The 25,846-nt window shown below is 48.9% G+C and overlaps 8 protein-coding genes across 8 annotated transcripts; 2 read left to right on the top strand and 6 right to left on the bottom strand.

Annotated features, from left to right (window-relative positions):
• Positions 1-8: 8 nt before the first annotated feature.
• Positions 9-859, bottom strand: B0J16DRAFT_339364 (uncharacterized protein). Its single transcript, XM_046127539.1, has one exon. The coding sequence runs from the start codon at positions 822-824 to the stop codon at positions 294-296; it is 531 nt and encodes a 176-aa protein (XP_045985234.1). The 5' UTR covers positions 825-859; the 3' UTR covers positions 9-293.
• Positions 860-5,427: 4,568 nt separating this feature from the next.
• On the top strand, positions 5,428-8,525 carry B0J16DRAFT_112584 (component of IIS longevity pathway SMK-1-domain-containing protein). The gene is made up of 7 exons (XM_046121473.1): positions 5,428-5,690; positions 5,758-5,869; positions 5,929-6,013; positions 6,062-6,114; positions 6,169-7,188; positions 7,240-7,485; positions 7,534-8,525. Exons 1-7 carry the CDS (start codon positions 5,571-5,573, stop codon positions 8,403-8,405), a joined length of 2,508 nt encoding a protein of 835 aa, XP_045985233.1. The 5' UTR covers positions 5,428-5,570; the 3' UTR covers positions 8,406-8,525.
• Positions 8,526-9,066: 541 nt separating this feature from the next.
• Positions 9,067-11,973, bottom strand: B0J16DRAFT_112569 (P-loop containing nucleoside triphosphate hydrolase protein). The gene is made up of 3 exons (XM_046121471.1): positions 11,739-11,973; positions 11,133-11,621; positions 9,067-11,077 (listed from the first exon to the last, which is right to left on the bottom strand). Exons 2-3 carry the CDS (start codon positions 11,596-11,598, stop codon positions 9,294-9,296), a joined length of 2,250 nt encoding a protein of 749 aa, XP_045985232.1. The 5' UTR covers positions 11,599-11,621; positions 11,739-11,973; the 3' UTR covers positions 9,067-9,293.
• An 861-nt stretch (positions 11,974-12,834) lies between these two features.
• B0J16DRAFT_383183 (uncharacterized protein) lies at positions 12,835-13,895 on the top strand (the record flags this gene model as incomplete). The annotated part of the gene is made up of 2 exons (XM_046131311.1): positions 12,835-13,147; positions 13,201-13,895. 2 exons carry the CDS (start codon positions 12,835-12,837, stop codon positions 13,893-13,895), a joined length of 1,008 nt encoding a protein of 335 aa, XP_045985231.1.
• Positions 13,896-14,471: 576 nt separating this feature from the next.
• On the bottom strand, positions 14,472-15,978 carry B0J16DRAFT_112575 (ras family-domain-containing protein). The gene is made up of 3 exons (XM_046121472.1): positions 15,500-15,978; positions 15,023-15,290; positions 14,472-14,842 (listed from the first exon to the last, which is right to left on the bottom strand). Exons 1-3 carry the CDS (start codon positions 15,527-15,529, stop codon positions 14,529-14,531), a joined length of 612 nt encoding a protein of 203 aa, XP_045985230.1. The 5' UTR covers positions 15,530-15,978; the 3' UTR covers positions 14,472-14,528.
• A 790-nt stretch (positions 15,979-16,768) lies between these two features.
• B0J16DRAFT_112564 (glycosyl hydrolase family 61-domain-containing protein) lies at positions 16,769-18,741 on the bottom strand. Its single transcript, XM_046121470.1, has 2 exons — positions 18,293-18,741; positions 16,769-18,236 (listed from the first exon to the last, which is right to left on the bottom strand). Exons 1-2 carry the CDS (start codon positions 18,468-18,470, stop codon positions 16,927-16,929), a joined length of 1,488 nt encoding a protein of 495 aa, XP_045985229.1. The 5' UTR covers positions 18,471-18,741; the 3' UTR covers positions 16,769-16,926.
• A 1,929-nt stretch (positions 18,742-20,670) lies between these two features.
• Positions 20,671-21,678, bottom strand: B0J16DRAFT_339347 (chaperonin 10-like protein). Its single transcript, XM_046127538.1, has 3 exons — positions 21,559-21,678; positions 21,082-21,368; positions 20,671-21,011 (listed from the first exon to the last, which is right to left on the bottom strand). The coding sequence occupies exons 1-3, from the start codon at positions 21,559-21,561 to the stop codon at positions 20,987-20,989; spliced, it is 315 nt and encodes a 104-aa protein (XP_045985228.1). The 5' UTR covers positions 21,562-21,678; the 3' UTR covers positions 20,671-20,986.
• Positions 21,679-22,049: 371 nt separating this feature from the next.
• Positions 22,050-24,474, bottom strand: B0J16DRAFT_112536 (kinase-like domain-containing protein). The gene is made up of 2 exons (XM_046121469.1): positions 22,818-24,474; positions 22,050-22,769 (listed from the first exon to the last, which is right to left on the bottom strand). The coding sequence occupies exons 1-2, from the start codon at positions 24,136-24,138 to the stop codon at positions 22,156-22,158; spliced, it is 1,935 nt and encodes a 644-aa protein (XP_045985227.1). The 5' UTR covers positions 24,139-24,474; the 3' UTR covers positions 22,050-22,155.
• Positions 24,475-25,846: the final 1,372 nt, after the last annotated feature.

The following is a 25,846-nucleotide window of genomic DNA, read 5'->3' as shown; positions in this document are numbered from 1 at the left end:
CAGTGTGGCGCCTGTCAACCAACACTTTTTAAGCTTCCATCCCTTGGAAGGACGCCAGGTTTGTTGGTGGCCTCTTTCTTTGGAAAACTTAATCCTTTACCGAGTCCTGCTCGATCCCATTGGAGAGCTTGATGGACTGTTCGGTTTTGGTTCTGTTGTGCCGAAGGTGCGCTGTGTGCTTTGACAAGCAAGAGGTAAACTCTGTTGGCTTGCTGTGTTTCAATTATGAACTGATCTTGTTGGTGATGGCTTCAACCCTCCAGGGGCCAAGACAACCTTATGAATGGATCGACTTAGATCATGACACCGGTTTGGAAGCGCTGAGCAAGGCGATCGCGGGGATCTGGGGATACAGAGTATGACAAGCCATGGGGAGGACCCCGAACAACCTCCTTGCCCTTGAGAGAGATAGCACGAGGCATAGTAGGAGCAGGAGCCCAGTCGTAGCTTTGCACAGGAGATCGACTTCTAGGGCTGATATCACCCTCATATTCAGCCTCGCTGGCTTGGTAGGCTGAGCTAGCACTGCCGCTGGTGAAGGGCGATGAGGTAGATGAGCCAGGGAAGTTCATCTGAATGGCCTGGTTGTCGTGCATAGTCTCAGCGACTGCCTTTGCAGTGCGCTTGCGGTTCTCGAGGCGGATCTTGGAGCGATCATGGCGAAGGGCACCGCCTGGGCCGCTGTTGACGGAGTCGCAGGCGGCGTGGGTGGGAACATGGCGATAAGGCTGGGAAGTCTTGATGGGCTTGGGTTGTTCGACTTCTTTGACCTTGGTTGTGTCCTTGTGATCGCGGGCACGCTTGATGGAGCTGAGGATGGACATGTTGGTTGTTGTGTAGGTTGAAAAGATGGTGTTTGTAAGAAGAGTTGTTGTATTGAAGAGTTGAGTTGATGAAGTGGCTGTTGTCTTGTTTGTTTGTGTGGTCTGAAGAAGAAGAAGAAGACGTTATTGTAACGGGCGAGGCTGTCTAGATATATACGAAACTCGAGGTGAACAAGAGCCCACGATGATTCACATCTTGGTATAGCTAGTATACAGGGCCAGATGCGTTGGAAGCTGGCGTCAAGGTTAGGTGGGCTCCTGAGAGATACGGCCCGCAACGGCGTTGGAATGGCCGATCTTTACTCTGTTCGAGACTCCCAAGTTGAAAAGGCAAACGACCTAATCCAGGGCGTTAGAGTGAAGCGCCACAGACGCGATCTCTATCCCACCCTGTGGATTCCGATCAGCCGGTGAATCTCACTTTTTGCGTACGGTACAGAGAGTCATGTGTGAGACAGATCCAGGGGTTAAGGAGCTGAGCCACTCGTCGCAGATCTTTTCTCGACTAAGTGTGAGTTGTTGTCGTCATTGAACTTTTGCAGAGGATCATCGATTTGGACAAATTTGTTTGTTGGAGATGATCTCCCGTCTTGACAAGTTGACAATGTCTTAGACAGGCTGTCAAGTTCAACTCTCAAGATACGCACGTGTAAGAGCACAGACAAGTCGAGATCCCATCGACCGATCTATAATTATCTCGATCAATCAACGGAAGATCCCTCCAACAACAAATTACCCCTGTGCCTTACAGTCCAAGTCGTTGTGGCTTGCGGTACCGCGTTACGAGGGGCATAGACCGAGTCTCGCCCTCGCCTTTTCTCTCTAACATCGAAAGAGATACAGCCAGCCTTGCATAGTAGAATGTTTGAGTGGCTGTCTGGGATCGTTACAGATTATTCCAGACCCTTTGTCCTGAACGCCACCAAGGCTGGATCTGATGAACCAATAAGCAGCTTTGAGAGACAGCTGAAGTTTGAGTCACTGCCTCTCATGATGTTTGTTTCCAACAAAAGAAAGAGCTCCGTCTGCCAAGATGCGACTGGATTGTATCTCGGCGTTATTGATCTTGTCCCTGGCGCCAAGAAGACCTTGACGATGCCTTGACGATGTCTTGTGGGGAGGCCCAAGAGTTTCGTGTTCACTAATCTGTATGATCGGCTTAGAAATGCCATGGATATTGCGGGATACATACTTCCGTATACGAGCAACACGAGATGGTATTCTGAAATTAACCCGTTTACACGTCATGTCGAGGTTCGCTTGTGAATATCAAACGCCTCCTCACGTCAATTAGATTCTTACATATGAGCCTCTCCAACGGTCTTGTGCTTCCGTTCTCGAGCCATATTGGTCAACGAGCGAAGAATCCTCCCACTTAGACGAGAATCTGTGGCGTCAATCCTTCTTCCGAAGTATTTCGGTGTCTAAATCTCTATTGTACCAGGCTCCTGGGTCAAGTCAAGCCAAGTGGGTGACGTGGAGTCACCTTTTCTTACCCCTGGGCTGAAGAACTAGACGCCTCATCGTTTTATTATTGAGAGTCTTTATTGCCTCGGCATGTTCCATTTTGTTGTTTCTATTGTTGAACAGAATGTCACTGATGTCTCGCCTCATGCACGAGGGAACGTGCCGTGCCCTGGCAGCTTTGACAGCCCGGGGCCTCCCCTGCAAATGTCATGTTTTTTGCGAGATCAGATCTGCATCAGGGATTGTACCCCAGACTAAGCCTAGCCAAGCACGCCACACAACTAGGAAGAGGTTCATAGCAAACATTTCAATCACTCAAGACTTTTATTATCTAAACACTCAACATTCTAATAACACTGACCGATATCGGATCAATTCGGTTTAACAAGGTCTTGCCTCAATTCCCAAGTAAAAACACAGAGAAAACACCATCAAAAGTACGGCAGCAAAGTCGAACCCCCCACTATTTGTCAACTGCAACTTCGACCAAGCTCAATTAGGATTGCCGTCTTACGCTAGAAGCTTTAGAAGCATCGGCTTCCTAGTAGAGTTAGCATGGGGGCTGTTTACCTAAACCAAGATCAGGTCTAAAGTGCGCCCTCTCATTGTCTTTTCTTTAACTGCGGTTAGACCCAGGCTTAGTAACAATAAAGACCCCTGGCGGCGAAGCCGATGATGCTGAAACAGTTGTTGGTTCATTGACTTGCATCTTGGCTTACATCAAGACTTTGAGTTATCGCTCAAGAAGTTCCGGTATGACATCGCAAGATGGGTTGATAGAAGATTCAAGCCATGAAACAAATTTGATACAAAGACTCGGGATACGATCAGGACTGACTCTTCAGGGCCCAGCCCCTTCACTTGTCCTGCCCTTTCTAAGCATGGACTCTAGATCTCCGTGACGACTTTACTGTAATGAACTCAACTCTTCATAAAGGCTGGTTCCATGCCTATCTGCTCTTAGTCATTTAACCAGGAATATCCACTCATATCCCAGTAGTTCATGCTTTATACTCACATGCTTGACTCTACACTGCACGATGGCATCTTCCGCCGTTGGCAAAAAGGATAATCCCAAGTAGCTCGTAAAGATCATGAGGTAACCGTTGAGTCTTGCCTTGTACCTGAATCTTAATGCCCCCAAGGCAGAGGATGAAGCTACAAGCACTAGCTATCATCGCTAGATTCTCTGGGCACTGGGTGGCAGGAACAGTAGCTCCTAGCGAACGAGACTATATGTGCCATGTTGCGACTATTTAACTTCTGAAGGCACAAGTGCTAGTAGTTCCTGGGCGTTATCTCTCGGGATACCACCCGCGCCGATATATTTCGCGGCAGCTGATATGCTGGCAACTAGTGGTGCCATGGCTGCGGGAGTTGATAGATAGCTCTATACTAATAACACTTGTGAGCTATTTGGGCTTGGCTGCTTATAGCTCCTCTGTGAAGAATGTTGAGCATGCGAAGGCATAGTAGCACTTTCGATTGACTTCTCTGGCTTCACTTCTGTCATCCCTCTTTACACCATCATCGTCGATATATGTCGTCTATATTCACAGCCAGTATTGAATTTGTTCTGAAATCCTATATTAAACGGCAGATGCACCAGTTTCATTCCTGCCCTCATCCTTACTAACCTTCGCGTTAAGTTTTATCAATAAGACATTCTGCTTGGCAAGATAAACAAGCTACGCGGGGTAGTGATAAGCCTTTCCCCAAGGATCGATTGATGACATTCTAGAGTCTCGAGACCGATTTCGCGTTCCTGCAGGATAGCGTCATGATTTAACTTAAAAAGCTGAGTTTAATTGTCCCTGTCGATCCTTTTATTTTATTCACGATAGTGTGTTTTAGATGCCGGGAAGACGATCAGTTGGCCCAGGACTAATTATTAGTAGATGAATGAACCTTGTTCAATGAATGAATCCTTGATGTAAGTCGCAAGACATGTTGCAACCATAAGAAGGTTGCCTTGTCGAGATATTATTCATCTGACTATACTCCAAGCATCTGCTGGCAACATACATTCACGGTACCCAAGTGTCTTGTAGTCGATTCGCACAATCTCATACATCGAATAAAGAAAGAGAACCTCGAGACAATGAATATGTATTCATGCATATCAAGAGCAGCAATCGTCATTCGTCATTGCAGAAGTTCCCTCGACGCAGTGTAATCTTCTGCAAAAGGTCCAACCTTGATGGTGATTACCGTCTCTTTGGAAAGTTTATACCCTATGGATGGCCCAGCAACATCTATCATATGATTTCCGACCTCTTGGTTGGTGTTGTCATTATCGGAAGATTGCATCATAAACCCCAGGCAGCCTCAGCATGACGGACTTTTTGCTGCATTGACAGGTTAACCAGGGGTCTTTCTCTGGGTCGCGCAATTGGAGAAACTGGAGAAACAAGCATTGATTGGATGAGAGTCATTTTTCTTAGCTCGAGGCCCGCGTCATTTTACACAAGTGGCAACCCCGATGAGAGTCCTTGATTGGCTGATGGGCACTCCATTCACCAGCCTCACTGTGGCTGTAGACGGGGCTTGCGCACTTTGTAGGGGATGGGTCGCCCCCTCCCCCCCGAAACCGAAACTGAAGAGGATCCCAAGGCCTAAACCCAACACCATCTGGCAGCCTGGTCACGCGCATTGCCCACCTCAATCCGCAATTCTCGACAGCCTCAAACGGTCCTTCGATATAATCCGGACCCTGACTCTGGATCTGGATCACCAAAAGAGAAAATAGCCGACTTCGCTTGTACCGAGGCCTTGGGTCTGTACCTTTGTCGCCCGACGTAGCCATCCGCTTGTCATTGTCGCGCTTTCCTTTTCCCGCCCGCGGTCGTGGTCGTCGCTCCCTCTTTCCCGCCGATTGCTTCCGTGGCGTGTCGCCAATTCTACTTGTCCAACTCCAACCCACCCCCGATCCGCCGACTTTCGCCCGCGCCTCATACTCAACATAATCATTGCATGGCGCATTAACGGGCATTTCACTCGCTCGATTCTATTCTATTTTCTATAGATATTCCGACTTGTGCGTCGCAGCGCAGCGCATTCCCGAAATCCCCGTATCTCGCTCGCATCATCATTATCGGGGCGTATCCTGACATTTCCACTGTCGCGCCTCGTCTGCGCGCACATTGAGAAATCGTGGCGGCTCTTACCATCTTAACTCCAAACGAACCGTCGGAGCTGTCCTTGCAACAGCATCTCGAACTTGCCCCCGACCTGGCTGCGTATACGAAGCTCTCTACCGAGGGAGAGTCCGAGTCTTTGATGATGGCACAGCCCGTGCCTCATCAACCAACTGATCGAAAGCGCGTAAAGGTATACGAGCTTCGAAACAATGATTGGTTCGACAGAGGTACCGGCTTCTGCAGCGCGAGCTACGAGACTGTACGTCATTGATGCCTATATCGCCATTTTTGCGCCCGGATGTTATGCTGACTGTGGTGCTCTATAGCTTGAAGATGGTCGCAAAGACCCGCGCGTAGTTGTCGAATCAGAAGACCATCCCGACCGCCTTTTATTAGAAACGAAGATTCAAAAGGAAGATGGATTCCAGAAACAGCAAGGCACGTCAACATGTCTAATATGCGCTCTATAGACGTCATGTGTCTAACCTGACTCACAGATACCCTGATTGTGTGGCAGGAACCCAGCAGTGGTGTCGATATGGCTCTGAGTTTCCAGGAAGCTGAAGGATGCGCATTAATCTGGTTTGTCATCTCAATTATTTACATCCATTGGTCGCTAATGCATGTCAGGCGTTTCGTGAGCAACGTCCAACAAACCTTTCACAATCAGCTATCCGGCGCTGGTAAGCAGGCTTATCCTTCGGTCATGGACTATGTTGCTGATACCAAATTAATAGATGATGGCCTTTCCGATGAACTGGCTATTGACCAACCGCAAGCTATCAACTTGCCGCCCCCCGAACTCGGAAATCTTGCCGATATAGAATCGGCCATGCGGATACTTAGTGCCAGCGCTAATGGCCGAGATGGACTCGCCAAGACGATCATGGCTGATGATTTTATTGGCAAGATCGTTCCTCTGGTCGAGATGGCGGAAGACCTCGAGAGTCTCCAAGATTTGCATCGACTTTGCAATATCATGAAGACCGTCATTCTTCTCAACGACACTTCGATTATCGAACACGCAGTATCAGACGAATGTGTCCTGGGTGTTGTCGGTGCCCTCGAGTACGATCCTGACTTTCCTAGTCATAAAGCCAATCATCGACACTGGTTGGGTAACCAAGGCCGCTACAAGGAGGTGGTTCCGATTGAAGACGACCAGATCCGCAGGAAAATTCACCAGACATATCGATTGCAGTACTTGAAAGACGTCGTCCTCGCCCGTATCCTCGATGACCCCACCTTCTCGGTTCTCAACTCTCTCATCTTTTTCAACCAGGTCGACATAGTTCACCATCTGCAAACCAATGCCGCTTTCCTTAGCGAGCTTTTTGGCATCTTCAGTCCCTCAAACGACGACCAGAAGAGGAAGAAGGAGGCTGTACTGTTTATTCAACAATGTTGCGCCATCGCCAAAAACATTCAGCCACCATCGCGTCAGACACTGTATAACAACTTTCTGGCCCATGGACTTCTTCAAGTCATTAATTTCGGACTGCGGCATCATGACGTTGGCGTTCGAGTCGGAGCTACTGACATCCTGATATCTATCATTGATCATGACCCTCAGATGATTCGACAAACATTATACCGACAAGTACACGAGAAAGTGACCCCTCTGACCGACTCTTTAATCGATCTTCTTCTAGTCGAGGTTGACCTTGGTGTCAAATCTCAAATATCCGAAGCCCTCAAGGTTCTCTTAGACCCTGGCCCACAGGGTATGCAAAGTGAGGCTTTTCAAAAAGCAAATGGTGAGTCGCATAACCAAGAAGGACCTCGAGACTCTGCTAACACCCCTTAAGAGGTGTTTTTACACGAATTCTACGAATCATCAGCACCGAAGCTGTTCAAACCATTGGTCGACTTGGAGAAGCGAACCGATATGAATTTTACTGTCCAACAGGCCTCGATGTTTACGTACCTTATCGAGATCTTGACATTCTTCATCCGCCAGCATACTTTGCGCGTCAAGTTTTATGTCATGAGTCATGATATTGTCAAGCGCGTGTCTCAGCTCCTCGCGTGCCCCGAGAAGTTCTTGCGACTAGGTATGAGCTAACCCAATCCCTGAATCTGACTCTTGCTGACTTGCATAGTTGCTATTCGTTTCTTCCGCTCAGTCATCGGCATGCAAGACGAGTTCTACATCAAGCATCTCGTAGAGAAGCAAGTGCTGGGACCCATTCTCGAGGTACTCATCGAAACCATGCCTCGTGACAACCTATTGGATTCGGCTTGTCTTGAGTTCTTCGAGTTCATCAAGAAGGAAACTCTTAAAGATGCCATCAAGTACCTTGTTGTCAACCATAGAGAACAACTAATGAGTTTGAGCTATATGCCGACATTCCGTTTCATCGTTTCTCAATACGACTGCACGCAAGGATACACCTCGAACGTCGATTATTTCATGGAAGGCGAAGATGAGATGGGTAGAAGGCCCCCACCAAACACAAGACTGGCGGAGCAAATCACTGTCGACCAAGAACAAGAGGAGTATTGGGCCGTATCCGATCCTGAAGACGAAGAGGACCACAGCAAGGATGGAGAGAAGACGCCGTCTACGAATGGATCTATCACCTCGAAGCTTCTGGTGGATTACGCTTCTGACGAGGAGACGGACGAAAACGCCGACCCCGAGGCAACCCCTGAGCATAGTGATGTGGCATCGGATGCTGTGGGCTCACCGATCGACTCGAGCCTGGGAGGAGGTGTCCCGCCGCCAGAGCGACTTTCAGAGAAGCGTCGACGTGAAGAGGAAGATGACGAAGATGAGATTGGAAAGCTGATGCAAAATAAGCGACGCAACAGCAGCGGCTCTATCACCGCGATCTCAAGCAACACACGTGGCTTGACAAAGCGCAAAAGCTTCAATGGCAATCCCACCAGCGGCGGTGGCAAGAAGATAGCCATCAGTCTTTCTCCCAGCTTAAAAGCAGGCAGTGGCCCAGGTTCGAATGAGGAGTCGTAAACATTACCCTTCACTGCTTTCGGCGATGGCGTACCGGTTGTTGGTCTTTTTTTTATTCGGTATTGATGAAATTGAGGCGTGGACGAGGTCTTGTCTCTACATAACTACATTTTGGCAAGTATATCTTGCCGGCCCAGGCATGGGCAGACGGAGAGAATCGGCGTTGATGTTTGATATTATCCTAGTGGCCTCCCGCCACTATATTCTTTGGTATTCCTATGCTTTGCTATGGTCTCCGCATCATCCTTTAACTAGGCATGTTTGGGAGGATGTTGGCATTGCTTGGTCTGGTCTAATAGGGCTCTGTCTGGACCGGAATTCTACCCCTCTTATTGGGCGATAGAGTCGTCGAGAAGCGGCGGCAACGGCATTTGGCATGGCTTGTGGTGGAACTGGGCTTTGCACGTCGAGATTGGCAGGACTTAAAGATAGCATGTCTTTTTACGAAAAGCAGATGTTAGTTGAGCAGGGACCGTTGGTCTACTACGATGGTGGCTTTGCTGTGTTGGTGTGGAGTTGTATATCATACACTTTATGACTTCTATAGCTCTCGCGAGTCAAGCGAGGAGTAGGGGTCGGGTCTGGAGACGATAGTTTACGCCGATCCCGAGCCCCTCGTAACGAAGAAATGAAAAAAAAACCCGTCTAAATGAAGACAAACTTTTCTCTCCCATTGCGGCAGTTGGCCTACCTACCTGCATATCTAGTCTAAACATATCATAACCTTTGCCCGTTGTCATATAGTCATCTCAACTCATCCGAGCTTGCCTAAGCCCGTCTAAACTTTTTGAAACTCATCTAGACTTGTCTCAACTCATTTCGTCTCATCTGAACTCATCTCGTCCCGTCTCGTCTCGTCTAGACTCATCATAATACTTAGCCTAGACTTTAGACTTTCTTGAATTGTTTAGACCACTTTTCGTAACCATCAATCATCTGCTGCGTAATATTCCGGGGCGTTCTCTTCAAAACAGTCGTCAAATCACTCATGCTCAATTCTAGCTTCTCGATTTCACCGTCTTCGAAGCTTTCCTGCACGATCAGACAGGTTTCGGTACACACTGCTTTAATCTCTGCACCTGAGTACCCTTCAGAGAGGCGAGAAAGTTCGGGGATATCAACGTCTGACGCAAGAGGCAGGCCACGAAGATGTACCTTGAAAACAGCCTCACGGGTGGGCCCGTCAGGGGGACCGACGTAGAGAATCTGATCAAATCGGCCGGGTCGCATCAGGGCAGGGTCCATAGACTCGGGACGGTTGGTAGCCGCAAGGATAAGCACGCCCGAAAGGGCTTCGAAACCGTCCATCTCAGTGAGAAGAGTTGTAAGCATGTTGACTGAGCCCGTGCTGCGAGAAGCAGAGCCACTTCCTGATCTTTGGCCGCCGATGGAGTCAATCTCGTCGAAGAAAATGATGGAAGGAGCCGCGTTGCTAGCACGTTCGAAGAGGGTACGAATCGCACGCTCAGTCTCACCAACATACATGTTGAGAAGCTCTGCACCCTTGACCGCGAAGAAATTGAAGCCGGATTCGGTGGCGGCAGCCTGGGCGGATAAGGTCTTGGAACAACCGGGAGGACCGTAGAGAAGAAGACCCTTGGGTGGAGGGCGAAGGGAACGCTCCGGGTGCTTGGTGTATTTGACCATTCGGTTGAGTACCTTCTTCAAAACGTCTTGGCCACCGACATCCTGCCAGTGAATGGTAGGAGGGTTGAGGTTGATGTCTCGCATAACCGTTGGCTTGACCATACGCTTGGCTTCCTCTACATCTGACCTCTTTATGTATCGCTCCTCAGGCGAAGCTCCAATGCCTGCATCGAGGATTCGATATGATGCAATCAGGTTCGCCTCATGGCAGATCATTCCAAGGTCCCGTGGGCTGTATGCGTGCGTCTTCTGTGCTAGGTCTGACAAAATTGATTGCTTCTCCGCTGGCTCGATATGCAAATTCTCGAATTCGAGGATTTCAAGCCGTTCTTGGGTTCTGGGTATAGGCAGGGGCGTATGATCTGCAAATCCGCCGCGACCCCGGAGTGAGTTGGGGATGTCTGTGAAGAAATCAGAGCATGTAGCCACAATTAGAACCCGAGGCAGAGCATTGTTTAACGATGCACTAGCAGAGAGGCTGGCGAGCTCCTCGCGCAATAGCTCGATAACAGAATCGACATTAGAGCGGTCCTTGCTGATCAAGTCCTGGAGGTTATCGATCAATATCATGCTCGGCTGCTGGCTCTGCGCAAGCTTGAAAGTCTCCCGCATGGTAGAAAGTTTGTCTGAGGGCTTGATCCAATGCACTTTGCCCCATCTTGTCTCAGCAATACGGTTGAGGATAAAGGACTTTCCAGTGCCGTGACCTCCGTGAATAACAAAAGCACATGAATCCCTCTCCTTTGCCCACATCAGTTCTCTGGTGAAGCCTTCGAAGAAACGGTTGATTTTCTTGACTTGGGCTGCCATTCCAGGGACTCCCCTTAGGACCAAGTCACCAGCACTTTGTGCTTCAACTTCCGCGTTCGCTGTGCTGTCATCGACAATATTGATTACCGTTGTGCTAGGGGCGAAATTTGCCAGGTTATTGGTCTGCGAATTCACAGATATGACCTTGAAGTCTCGTTGATATTGGCCCTGCTTCGTCTCCACCACCATCCCAGGGAAAACCTGCTGGGCTTTCTCTGCAGGAAAGTCAGTTTCCTCATATAAATTATCCACGGAGTGGGATTTACTCACCGAAGGCAAGTGTGATTGGGAATCTCCATTCCGGTGCGTATGCACACTTCTTTTCAATTTCTTCCAGCGCCAATTTCTTATCAGAATCCTCAGTGACATCCTGCATAACAACCTCAGTAGTCTCAGGCATCGCCGTGCTCCCGAGTGTTATGCGGGTTTGGTCTCCGACCTTGAAGCCGGTTATGTCTTGGAATACCCTGGTCATCATAACGACGTTGGGGCTGAGATTCTTTTCCGGCAGAATATATAGCGAGGCTTCTCGCTGCAGCTCCGGCTGAGGTCCATCTTCCTTGGTGGCGGATTCTAACCTGCGGATGATACAGTGCCTTCCGGGTTTCAGACTGCCAGTCAGAGATAGAAGTGTATCTCTGCTCACATAGACCCGTGCCGCCCCAAGCAGACTCGCTTTTTCGAGGCTGGGGCTAGCCAAGGGTCTCACCTTGACATCAACGCTTTCGGCAAGCATGATGATAAGGGACGAAAGTTGGACTAATAAAATATGGAGTTGTTAGAAGAGGTTTGCCTAAAGTTTTATAACTTAGACTAGGAGTTAAAACTAGGTATGCTCCAAAAGTGGGCAAGGGTAACTGGGGCTGATGGACTGACTTGGCTTGGTTAGTTACTGTGAAGGGTGGTTATGTTGAATTGATTCAGTGATGAATGAGGAGGGGGAAATAGCTGTATATATAGCCAGGCAGGAGCTGTATTGATTCATTCGTTGTTGAGCATTCAAGTCGTTAACTTCAGGGCTGCTCGGGGGATATGACACAGCATAAAAGTTTTTAAAAATGGCAGTCACAATCGATATCTATCAGTGCCAGTTGCAGTAAAACACAACAGCCTTCTCGTTCATGTTCTCAGTGGCACCATAAGTTGAGTCACAATATGCGTCTTGAGATAGCTAGAGCACATTTACTGTACATAAATTCAAGTTTTGACTTCTTGATTTACTCGGGAAAGGCTTTCTTATTAAAGAGTTCTTAAAGCCAAGCAATACCTACGCGGCAGGTGCGCACTACCCCACTACCGCATGTCAGTAAGGCAAGTGCGACCCTCTCAAAGTTTCCCAAGTTTAGGGTGGCGGAAATAAATGGTCTAAATGCACGGCCTAAGCCGGCCTAACGTGACCAAATTATTTTGTTCCTTAGACAGATTGACTTGTGAACAACCTCAAGGACTCGTTCATTGTATATGCTGTTCCAACCACTTGATGGCTCAGGTGAGAAGTCATTGTTATCATGTTAAAGACTTTTCTATAGCTAAGTTCATCTACCATGATTGGGTATGCAAGTCTCGAATTCGTTTATGAGTCCTGATAGACAAAATTATACCAAGCCATGACTATTATAGCAGACATGATAAAGTCAATGGTTGAGTCATTTTGCAATTTTCAGGAAATCTCAAGAATACAATCACTGTTCTGAGTCAGTGACAAGAGTCAAATATTCTCTCTCAGATCGTGGCAAGATTATTATTGTGAGGTCTCACGATGCCTTGACCTTGATCGCATGGACAAAGGGTCCAGTCAGTGCATGTGCAGTACATCCCCGCTAAACCACTTCGGATCTCGGCCCCAATTCCGCAAAGCGGCTTCTCTCCAGACTTGCATGGTAATTACTGCAAGGTACTGAACCTACCTGCTAAACTTCCACTATCACGAGCCTCACATTCTCTCCATGTTTCCTCACACCCCGTCGCCCGGATGAATCACCCCAGATGGCTACCCAGTGCCAGGGCGATCCTCGTCGTCCGCAACAGACTCGCCAATGCTAGATTCTCCACCTCCTCTGCGAAGCTGAACGAGACGAGATCCAATGTTCCTCGTAGGAATTCGTCTGCGACAACGAATAATCGGTTCAGCAATGGAAGGAAACCTCAAGGACAATTGTCTTCGCTCAATGATTTTACCAAGCACAAGCTAGTCCTTTCTGGACTTCCTACGACGTTACTACCGGCCGATTTTCATCGTCTTGCTGCTGATAGCCTCTCTGGTTGGAACGAGATCATCTCTCATGGTACCACAACTCCGCCCACGTAAACAGAACTCGACGAGCTTACAAAGAGCCAGCTTACCAGGAACGGGACCCCTGGACCATGGAGCCACTCGGCGTATACCATATCACATTTCCCTCCGCTGCCGCCGTCAGTCTATATAGAGATAAACTCGAACGACTCCTGCGTCTTGCCCAGATCAAGTTCACTAGCAAAAATGGTCTTTGGACTGGCAAGCTCCCCCGAGTGCTACTCGAAAAAGACAAAGACCCCCACAAGGAACTCGAGCGCTTTACAATCCTTCCGGGTTCATACCAAGCCCGTATCAAGACGAGACAGACTCGTGTGCAGGGCAAGATGGCTTGGCAGCATGTCATCGACCAGATTATCAAGGACTCGCACATCAAGACCGTTCGCCCTAGCGCAGTGTTGATCGAGCTTCCGGAAAAGAGCTTCCCAGCGGAGCAGCTCAAGGCTATCATCGACCAGGACGGTGCTGAAAGCGGTTATAATTGGGCAATTGAAACTCATTTATATGATCTCTCAGAGATTAAAGATCTGGAGAAGAAGATCTCCCGAAGCACATCGCGGGTACGCAGGAATGATGCCGAATTTCGTCAGAGGCATTCTTCACGTTTTATCATGGTGTGCGAAACCCCAGAGACAGCATGGCGGTTCATTCGCAGCTGGAATCAGCGCATCCTTGAATATGACCAGGGTGAAGGCGTTGTGTTGCGTAATCGTTTAAAAGCATCATACGTTGACATTTAGCGACTGTAAATATACGATAGAAGACAAAATAAATTTAGAAACAAAAGCTCACTGGTCCTCCCAATACCTCCATCGTGTCTCCCTTGACGGCAAGGCGCTCAACAGCCTCTCTCGCGATGTAGCCTTTCTTTGTCTCTGCTTTCGTAATAGCCCTGTAATCATTCTGCAAACAAAACAAGGAACAACGTTGACCGCGAACCGCAACCAGACACGTAACGAAAGCAATGTATATTAGACCCAGATCAAAAACCGAAACTCCAGACCGGATTTGCTCTCTAAGATGGGGTGGAAAGGTTGATCGGGGGAACAATGAGACATGGCCAAAACCCCTCGCTATGTCGCGCCTCTCCTTTGAATGTGACTGATGTTTGCCGCCCAGTTCAATTCGCAGCCATCCATTTCTCTCTTTCGGTTCCTTCCCTTCCCTTGCATCTCTCCATATGCACGGAACGCAGTTCGAAATTTCACTCTCATAGTGAACTCTCCAACTCTCCCTTTCCCTCTCACTCAGGTACCCTGACTCATACAAGGCATGTCCTTTCCCCCGAGTTTACAAAGTTATAAGCTTGATAAAATAAATAGACGGCAAACGGAGAAATGACAGAAAACGGACGCCTTTGGGGTATTCGGTGTTTAACAGCACTTGCTGCCGCCGCCTTCGCTCTTATCGTTGACGTTGACGCCACTCGCTGCAGGTTGGTCGTTCTTGGAGTTGTCGATAAGTCGCTTCTTGATGTCGGCGGCTAGACTGTAGAAAGCCTTGTCGATGTTGATGTTGCTCTTGGCGGAAACCTCGAGGAAAGGAATGCCCAGCTCGTCAGCAAGGCCTTGGCCTTGCTCGGTGGAAACAACGCGCTTCTCTTCCCAGTCGCACTTGTTGCCGATTAGAATCTTGTTAACACCCTCGGTAGCGTGCTGCTCGACGTTTTGGAACCAGGTTCGGATATCTGCGAGGGAATTAGTCTATGTTTTGTTGAGGGTATGAGTGGCTCGAAAGCGAATGCGTTGGTTGATTGGTCAAGGGTGACAGGCAAGGCTAGCTGGCCACCCAGTAGGGGAGGGGCACAGCAACCAAGTATCGTGAAATGTGCATATCGAGCCGGATCGTAGAGAGTAGAGAGACGTACTGTTGAATGAGCGCTCGTCGGTGACGTCGTAGACAAGAAGGATTCCCATGGCACCGCGGTAATAGGCGGTGGTGATGGTGCGGAAACGCTCTTGGCCGGCGGTATCCCAAATCTGCAGCTTGACGCGCTTTCCATCGAGCTCAATGGTCCTGATCTTGAAGTCGATACCGATAGTGGTAATGAATGAAGGGGTGAAGGAGTCTTCGCTGAACCGTAGCAGACAGCACGACTTGCCGACGCCGGAGTCGCCTATCAGGAGCAGCTTAATCTACATAGCAGCAGAGGGTCAGCGGGAGATATCAAGAGGTCGTCGCATGCAGTGAATGAAAGCGACCGCTACAGCGCGATGCAAGCTGTCATGACATAGTCGTCGTGGTTGTGATATCGAGACAGTCTGAACCCAAGGGCCGCAGGGGGCGGTTTGGCGGGCGGTGGGGGGAATAGATTGGATAGATGGGAATGAATAGTGTATCGTACCAGGAAATCATAGTTGCGATTACTCGACATGGTTGCGAAAGGTTGAAGTAGCAGAAGCCGCTACTGTGGACGAAAGCGACGATGGCGACGAGCAATTTCGGATCTGAAGGAGTGAAAGGTTGAGGAAGTTGAGGCCTCGTTTGTCCGATGGGTAATGTAGTGTAGGTGTAGACTAGGTCGTCGAGGGTTGAAGATGGAGATGGAGTTATGGAGTCGGAAGTTGGAAATGGGAATGGAAATGGGGAAACAGACTGGTCGGGACTAGACCATGCTCTGAGTGGAGGGGACTTGAACACGGGCCCGACTAAAAAGGTACACTTGGCAGGCAAATAGATACGGCGCAGTGATAATAATTGATGGCGAGATAGGTACGTGTACAGGGGCTGAGGGGCCTATGTCGCCTCTGGGGTCCCTTGGTTTTAGGCTGTTACAGCGCCGAATGCTGCTGATTTCGGTTGGGACTGTTTCAGCGGTTAGATGAGTTACGTGTCAGATGGACTCGATCTCAGTCTGCGTTTCTATCGTACATTAGAGAGTGCTCAATACTGGTCTTAATGTGGTAAATGGAATCTATTCATCTGCCTAATTTCATCCAAAACTTGAAACGACAAAGACAATGACCCAACTGTCAATCCACCAGACACACTGCCACTGACAGATAGCAGACTGCATAAACTCAATTATGCATCCACCTGTAGACAGTTTCAATTATATATCTTGTAACTGTTTATAAAACTGCATATCATTCGATATAAATTCTTCATTGGTTGATCCATACAAACAGCCGAGTTTCGTCACCAAGCCAGATCCCTTCCCTACAGAAAGTCATCTACTCGAGCATCTTCAACTCTCCAAAACCCCATCTCGGCATGCCCCTGAGCAACAAATGCTGTGGCGTTTGTCTTTTACTCGCTTTGAGTTTCCTTCCCAGAGTTTGGGTTCCACAAAGGCTTGTTTCCCCTACACAATTCTATGTTAGGTCCCCTCAACTTTTTTGCCCCTGGCTTACGACGTCATCTGAAGAGACATCATCACGAGACACACTCATCAAGAGGTCAGCCACGCCTAGTACGTCCAAGCCATGCCACATGGCACGCCTTCCACGGCATTAGAAGCTTAGTGGGAAGCGATGGCATCATTGCGGTATTACAGACATCATGGGTGTTTATGCATGGCTGCAATATATGCAGTTGAGGCTTGTGGTGTTTCACTACTAACGTTAGATTGAACTTGTAGGCTCTGCCAGTATAACAGTCACAATCTCAATTAAACAAACAGGGAGTTTACCAGAAACAAATCAATTGATTTCTCATAAAAGCTAATAAGACAAGTTGTGGCCGACAGCCACACAACAAACATTCATCCATTCAAATGTACATCAAGAATTGAAGAAGAATCGAACTTAAACTTTCCGTTCTTGCACGCTTTTACTTGGGGTTGCAGATACCAAAAAGACTCTGGCAACCGCATCCACACTGCTTGGTCTTGCGGCCACACTTGCCATCGCGAGAGCAGCAATCGCCAAACTTGCTAGCCTCACAAGTCTGACCAGTCTCGCCACCGCAACGACCATCTTCGGATACCTTGACAGGGAAGGTCTCGATGGGAAGAGGAGCAGCAGCAACAGGAGTGTCGGTGAACAGAGTGTTCTCTTCGTCGCTACTCTTGCGAGTCGCAGTTTCTTGAGAAGGCAGATCGATGTAGACAGGCTTCGAAGCCTTGGTAGTGGCAGCAGGCGCCTTCACACCCTTGGTCGTCTTGCTAGGGACGTCGTTGCTGGGAACATTGTTGTAATCTCCAGCAGGCGCATAGTTCGAGTGGGTGTTCTTGATGTTCTTGGTCACATCGATGGCCATGAAGTTTCCGTAAGCAGCAGGAATGGGACCCGGGGTTTCGACGTAGTGCTCCTTGCCGCTGAAGGCAGGGGGGCCATTGAAGTTCTTCGCCTTGCAAGCGTCGTTGATTTCCTGGCAGTAGTCGTTCCAGGTATCGCAACCAAAACCACCGGTAGGGGGAGCATTGTCCCAGCAGTCGCCAACCTGATCCCAGCACTTCTTAGCCGCATCCCAACAGCCAGTCTGGTCGGAGTACTTGGCAACAGGCTTGCCGCACCAGTTTGCATTCTTAGCCAAGCAGTTCTTGGGAATGAGACCAGTCTTCTGGGTCTTCTTGGTGCCAGTCTCCTTAGAGGTAGGGTTCCAGACAGGGGGTCCGTGAATAGGGTACTCGCCATGCTCGTCGTAGATGTTGAAAGTCACAGCAGGGTCCTTCTTGGTAACATAGCCAGGAATGCTAGTTTCGTACTTCTCGGGAATCTCAAGAGAACCCTCAGGGCCGTTCTCAATGAAGATCTGAGCACAGCTCTGGTAGAACTGAGGGTCGCCCTCAGGAGCACTGTGCAGGGCGAGGATCTCGGGTCGGACGAGGTAGTATCCAGAAGGAAGACCAGTAGGAAGGTCAACAGAAAGAAGACCCTTGTTCTCGATGAGGCGGTCGACACACCACTTGTCCTCCTTCACATTGTAACCGTCCTCGAAAACCTTAAACCAGCCGTCGCCAGCAGCAGAGTCTGACTTCATATCGCCGACCTTCTTCATGTAGACGGAGCATGGGCCTCGGTGGCCTTCGGCAATGGCGCCCTTCTTGTGACCACTGGGGGATTCGCGGAACTGGAAGGTGAGCTTAGCACCGCCTGGGGCGGGACAGGTGTACTGGACAGCCTTGCCACCATTCTCGCCTAAGGGACTGTCAGTCGCTGATACAAAGACGTGTTTAGTTCCACGATAAACATACCGCAAGCCATAGCAGCTCCATCGATGGGGTAGATCGGGCTGTTGGCTTTGGAAGCATCCTTGGGCTGACGAACACAAGTGCCATCGCCCTGGTTCTCACCATCGATGAAGAGCGTGGTGAAGAGAGTGTGGGCATTCGCAGCAGAGGCGAGGCCAAGGACAGTAGTGAGAAACTTCATGATGAATACGTCGAGTAGATTCGATAAAACACAAAAGAGAAAGGTGCAGAAAACCAGTTTCTGCTAAAACCGCTAGGGCTTAAGTTGTTGATTGCTGTAGTAAAGAGAATGTATATGCCACGAGAGGGGCAGTAAGGAATGGCTGTCAATCAAAAGGAACGAATAACCGAAGAGAAATGAAAGAGTCGACAAGCAACCCGAGTGCACCAGAATGAGTAAGGATGAAGGTAGAGATACGAGAGGGGATGCATCACCAACTTCGTGGGAATGCTTGGATATATACTCGAATCACGAAGGTCCGGAGCTCATCTCACTCAAGCCCAGGTCGGGTCAGACTACAGATCGTATTTCCCTAGGCGAACCAGGTCTACGAAGGGTCCAGAAGGTCCAGACATGGATCGAAGTCATGCCAAAGTTACACTAGCAGCTCAACTTACCAGTGATTTGGTACGCAGGCGACAAACAGTGCCAGCATCTCAAACGGTGGCTTGACCCCTAGCTTGATCCTTTTCCACTTGGACAAGGATAATAGAGTACTAGGTGAGTCCGAGAGTACTACGGATATATGAGCGTTTCCTAAATGCCCATGTCCGACGTGTAGCTTTCTGTGTGCAGGTTTAATCAAACAGACATGGGCCATGGTCCATGCCGCTGACCGTCGTGGCCGTCAAGCTTGAGGGTCAGGGGCCAGGAAAAGGCCAAGGCCACGATCCTTGTGGCGCATCATTTGGGAGCAATCGCTGAGGGCCAAGATGATCAAGATGAAACGTAGTCGCAGTCACCGGGAGAGAGAGGTCTGTGGGTGTAAGTAGAACGAGTTGGATTGGATGGGTTGTCCAAGCTAAGCCCAGGACTGGTCGGGCTATTTTGCTGGTACCTGCGTCAAGGAAGGCGCCTAGCCAGGCGGGCGTTTCCGTTGTGGATGTAACCTACCAATGAGGGTAGGTTATGAGGAAGGTTCATTCTGTTTAGCTACTTCCTCATTTTACTCAAGATGTGGTTCACTTCTATTATTACATTTTATACACTGAGTGAATAAGCTTAAATACTCTGTACATTTTACTGCACTATAGTATTTACTGAGGTATCTACTAAAGTATGGATCCAGGCACAACATGCACTTTTCAAGGATATGCAGGAAACCTTCTCGGCAGCTGTTGGCCGTCTGCAAAAGCAGGTCATTACAAGGATTGACATGCATTGAAACTTGGAAGATCCTGTTTGCTCACTCTAGTGCTCCTCAATTTTCAATCTCCAACTCCTCATACTTTAATCCCTTGCTTAACACCGTCTCGCTTCTGTGCGTTCTGTCAATTCTATTCATCCTTCGTGGATCGAAACCCTCAGGGGTTTGCTTCAGCCGCACACGGGCCAGTGATATTGGGGAACCCCTGACGGTGACATTGAGTGATGTTTGACTCTGATTGATGCTGTTCTACCGTGATAGTCGAGTGGATAGGACTATAGAGATACATGTCGCTTAATTCTCTACACATCGTCAGTATACCAGAAGTTGTATAAACTTTTGGTATCCAAAACGTCAACTATTCGACTTTGTTTCGATCTTCTTGCTGTTGTGCGATTAGAGTAGAGTCTGATCGACAAGGATCTCGTCGATCCTCCTCCTCCACAAGTTTAATGCTAGGGGCCATTTTAAAACTCACCCACTGCCCCTTCATCACGCTCCAACGAGCCAACGAGCCTCGAGAAATGAGTCGCATAGCCTAACATCACACAGAAGCTATTCCGCTGTCATCCCAACTCATGTTGATCACTCGACAAACGTTGCTTTAGTTCTTGGCACGTTTCTCTCCTGCATCATCACATTGCTTTTTCCCTAAGCCACAGTGTTTCCAAACGAGCTGCGAGATCCCTTACTTTCAAGTGTCAGATTGACAGCCCAGGTCAGCTGACTGAGGGAGGTCGGTACTTTATGACTGTTTCGAAACAACCGTTTTCCGGCGGCCAAGTACGTTTCGATAAACAAAACATTGGCCGCATAGAGGTCGCCCTTACGATCTCTCCACTACTCTCAGGCGCTTCGGCAGCTCAAGCGAGTACCCGTCGTGAAGAGTCAGGGTATCCAAGAGCAATTGATCATCAATTGTCCTATACATGCGACTGACAGCTGCTCAGACTCTCATATGTCTACTTAGGAAGACCAACACAACACAAGTGAGCAAACATGGCTTATCACACAGCAAAAACGACATAAATCATGATATTAGAAGGGTAAGAGTGGAGATTTGATTCTGTCTTGCGCGACCAACCCAACAAGTGTCAACGGTTTTTACTTCTCATACACACTTATACAAAACACACATGCATCTTCTCGAACTCCTCTGCGTAATTGGTCTGTTATTTCTTTTTTGCGCCTAGATTATAATCAACTCCGCTCTCTCCCCCCTCTCAAGCGACTTAAGCAGAGGTTTCATCTCTCACGTCCGCCGCTTTCGATATGGTACAATATGATACAGGCTGGCTATTGTTTGATTTGATTTTGTGATTTGGGTATCTTATTCGTTGATCTTGGCAAGGATCCTAAACAAGTTGGTCAGCATACTCATTTCTCATGTCGAGTGGCGCTCGTTTGCGCTGTTTGTCAACTTACTCGCTGTCGCGGAAGAGCTGGAACTCCTCCTCGCCGGCCTTGACGGGAGAGCCGCCGAATTGGGGGATGAGAACACGGTCACCGACGGTGACACCCATGGGTAGTCGGTTACCCTTCTTGTCCATGGCACCGGGGCCAACAGCCAGGACCTTGGCCTCGTTGAGCTTCTCGACGCTGGACTCGGGCAGGAAGATGCCGCTGGCAGTCTTGGTCTCGGCCTTGATGCGCTGGACGAGGACACGGTCAAGGAGGGGAGCAAGAGCTCGGATGGACTTGATGGAGGTGGCCTACAGCGCAACAATGTTAGTCCCAACCATTCCATCTTGTAGTTCACAGGTCCCATGCGCCTCATGCTTCAATCCCTCCCACCTATGCCTTCCCCCGGCTTTCCAATTGCCGAGGATAAATAGCTTAAGCGTTTAGGTTGAAGCATTGGCATGATAGCATGGACCCTGAATGAGGCAATCATGAACGCACCATTGTGATTAAGTTGTAAGATGATTATGATATGGAGAGGAAGAGTCGTAGATTCGTGATTGGAGAAGTAAATAAGAGGAAAGAGTTCGGCTTCGGTGATCAACGGAGTTCAAATCGGCGGTGGATCTCTCTTCCAACAGCTTCCAGAAGAGTCAGCAATTTTTTCCCCAAGCTTTCCCCTCGGCTCTGGATTTTCCCCGGTTCCGAGGACCGTCACCCCACTACACCACTTATTTCGATCCGTATCCCAAACCGGCCTATGATGCCGAACGACGTATAAGCCGGGGTTTATGAGGCCAAGTTCGCAATATCAAAATGTATTCAACTTTTTCTTTTATTCTACTCACTAATTATCCTTTGTAGTCCTGTTCTTTTTCCGCTGTGATTAATCTTACGCTACACCAGTACTCTTTACAGTTGCCGATCCACCATCTATCCGTTCGTCATTCATCATGCGCAGTACAAACAAATACGCTTCCAACCGTACCAGCAATTGATACTCGCAATTGCTCTCAAAACGCCAAATTCCGGCATATTCCCTATCGTCCTTATCGGTTGCTCCATGCTTTCTAGTAACTGTGTCTCAACCGTCCAGCATCACTTCTTCTCCGGTTGTTGATTGGCTGGTGGTTCTAAAATGTGTGTGTGGTCCTCGGCGGGGACCACCTCGCCATGATCAAATTGCTGGCAAATGACAGTATCAGCCACCCATGGCTCTTGGAGGATCTCTTCCATACTGGCTCGTTTCTTGGGATCCAGGTCAAGCATTCTGCTAACGATGTGTCTGCTCTCTCTGGGTAGCAAGCGCAGAATACGCCAAGGTCCTCGAATGACTTCTTTCTTTTCTCCTGAAGCAGATGCCTTGGAGTCATTTGCGGAGCTCGCCTGTGCCGAGGCTCCTTCCGGCTTGCGCTCCTGATGGGACTGCTTCTTTGTCTCATCCTCACTCAAGAAGTCTCGTGCAGGTGTGGTGGTCAAATCATTTGTCGACTTTGAGGGCGCAATTAATTTTCTGGGATCGTGTCCGGGCGTGGGATCCGCTGCGAACAGCTTGAACGAATTGTCTGTCATTCGTGGTACCTTCCAAGGAAAACGGCGTAAAGTCATGCAGCAAAAGATAATAGCCAACGACCAGATATCTACAGCCACAGCATCGTACTCCTTAGCGTCGTAAACCTCAGGAGCGAGGTAAGGATCAGAACCAACAATACCTGAGACAAATTAGCCAAAGTTCTCACATTACTCCCGCTAGTACTTACCCTTGGCTGGTACTGTGCCAGTTTCAAACGGATATTTGAAGACATGAGCGCTGCCAAAGTCAATGATTTTCATGATACCCTTACTGCTCACGACCACATTGTCCAGTTTCAGATCTCGATGTGCAAGGCCCACGCTGTGCAGATAGGTCACACCATTGAGAATCTGAAGGAAGCAGCATGTTATCTCTTCTCGTGTCATCTTGCCGGTCATAACAATCGCAAAGAGATCAAACGGCGCGTATTCCATCACTTCGTACCACCGTCCCTTTTCTTGCAAGATGTCCAATGTTTCGATGATGTTGCCATGGTGAAGAGTCGATCCAACGCAAAACTCAGCAGTCACTTTCTTGTTGTACTCCTTCTCGGTTTCGTAGGTGTGTCTCGCACGGAACTCCTTCACAGCGAATACAGTGCCATCGTCCTTGCGCTTCATTAATCTAACCGAGCCACCAGCTCCGGATCCCAAGAATTTGCCGAGCTTTCCATACTTGGAAGACAGACCATGGTCATCTCCAAAAGGCAGCTGCTGAGTCGACTTGCCGGCAGTTGCGGGCGCCTTTGAGCTCTTGATAGATGGCGCCGGGGACGATTCCCTCTTCTTGTTATGGTGTCCACCTTTTCGGAAGAACCTCTTCAGATCTGCCATGGAGCCTTGTCCAGGGTTGAGGCTGCCGGTGGTGGCACTATCATTGTGCGACAGTTCTTCACTACTATTTCTGGCACTGCCTCCAAAGATTGAAGATCCGCGCTTCTCATTGAGATTTGCCTTTGACCCATGGGGGGAACTATGCTTCTTCTTACGAGAGAAAATGAATCGAGGGTCGATCGAGTTCTTTGTAGTGTGTGCTGCTGGCGCTGGTCGTCGGCCTTTGGCGTAGGGGTCGTTTTTATCGCCGCCAGGGGTGAATGGTTTGGAATAGAAGTGGGATGCTGAGCTGCGAGAAGGACTAGACTCTCGGGAAGCAGGCACCGAACCAGCTCCACCTCCAAACATGCCTCGCCGATGAGGCTGGTGCTGCTCTTCAGCTGACGATGCCCTACGAACCGCATGATCCGAGGCAGCGCGTTGGGCCGAGGGCCTCCTGTCAGGAGCTGGCGAGGCCTTTTCGTGGGATGACGATGGTTGTGGAGTGATAATCGGAGGGTCGCTCGGTTTCGATCCTTCCCTAGCCTGACCGGATCCCGCGGGAGTAAGAGGAGGAGACGCCAATGATGAGATTTGAGGGCTGCTGTGTGGGGATTGAAAGCTGGCAGATGTGGGTGTGGGCAGTCTCGTAGACTGACCAGACTCATCTTCGTTTGATGGGACCTGTGATGACATCAGTTAGCGTCAGTCGCAGAACCTTGAGTTATGGCAGCTCATCCGGGCTCTGGACATGTTGCAAAGACAATCCAGTTGCAAAAATCTCAGAACAACGACGTCAAATGTCTAGCGGACCGATAAAGTATCGCAGGGACTCATTGTGCGTGAATACATAGCAGGGGAGACATACTCGGGAAGCTGGGAGTGAGAATGCTTCAAACTGGCAGTTGTTCAGGCGCAATTCCTGCAGAGGTCGTCCATGAAGTGACTTGGTGAATGCTTTGAGTTGGTCGGCAGTGACTTCTGTGAAAGGACTCGATTGATCTCTGTCTTCTTGTTCCAAGTTCGATGACGACGGTTCTACAGTAACGGGTTGTGTGGGGGAGATCTCCTGGACAGCGGAGGAGAACCGGACGCCGGAAGCATCCTCAGGCGCATCTTCCTTGACCTCTGGGACTTGTTGAGGTTTCTGAGTCGGTTCTGGAGCTTCTAATAGAACTGTATGTTAGCGATTGTACCACAACTGTTTCGCAATGTGGTTGAGTGCGCGCAGAGGGGAGGATCAAGGTGGGGCAGAGTTAACTCGGTAGAACCGGAGAATAAGCTTACCAGAGAGGTCCTTGGGACGAGAAGGAAGCTCGTGCGATGGATTTGGGGAAGCCATCTGATTCAAAATGAATGCTATTGATGGGTTGTAGTCCAAGATATCAGAAAACAAACCAAAATAGCGATATGGGTGAGTGTTAGTGTTGTGTAGAAGAAGCGTAGACTAAAGGAGCCCAAAGTGTTGCGACAGCGATGATAAAAGAGGATGGCCCGCGCTGGTGGGGGTCCCACCTTCTCATTCTATAGTACGTCTACACTTGTCTGGGTGACTGTGGTTCCTTTCCCTTTTACTCCGGTCTCGTTTGCTTCCTGGGCAATGGCTAGTGCCCGAGAGGTCCTTTTCACGGCAATGCGGGTGCTAGAAACACGCTAGAGGTGCACTAAAAATGTTTCTTGGCGGGCATGGACATGCGATCACCTTCAGGTACAATGGAAGTTGTTACGGTTGTTTGTATAAGTGTGCGAATATTCACGATGATGAGACTCATACAAACTATCAGTCTAAACATCATGTTAAACAGAGGCCTCAAATGTTACTTTCACTCATCTTGATGCACAAATAGCTCAGCCAAGAGATTCGGCAGGCACCAAGAGTCATGTACCTCGACTTACGAAGCTCTGTTTGGCCCTGGCACATCACTAGACAAGGTTCATTGAAAAGAAAAAATTCAACATATGGAATTTGAGGAATGGAAGTTATACCCGTATACATGTTTGTATTGTAAAATAATGTTCTTCCGAGGTTGACAACACCCATCTGACTAATTATGACTCAAATTCTAAGCCATTGAGTGTGCCACCACCAAGTGAATCGTAACTGAATATGTACTAATTAACGATGCAAAGATTGAGTTGAGAGACGGTAAGTACATGTATATCCAGATCCATGAATAACCTCACCCCTGTCAAACGCATTGGGTAGCCCCGATCTGGGTCACCGCTCAGCTCTGTTTCTTGGTCGACGATATAAGCAACACAGTGATAATCTCGGTTGATTTAACAATGTCTTACTTCCATTAGTACGAGGCGCGCCGATACACGTGCTTAGTAGCACGATACTGTTTATAGCATTGTGAAGCTGTCCATGTTAGAGCGTGATATGCACTGAGAAACATGAGAC

Source organism: Fusarium flagelliforme (genome assembly GCF_020744385.1).
Source record: "Fusarium flagelliforme strain FIESC 12 MPI-CAGE-AA-0113 chromosome Unknown B0J16scaffold_3, whole genome shotgun sequence".
Classification (NCBI taxonomy): domain Eukaryota; kingdom Fungi; phylum Ascomycota; class Sordariomycetes; order Hypocreales; family Nectriaceae; genus Fusarium; species Fusarium flagelliforme.
This window is presented reverse-complemented; position numbering and strand designations above follow the sequence as displayed.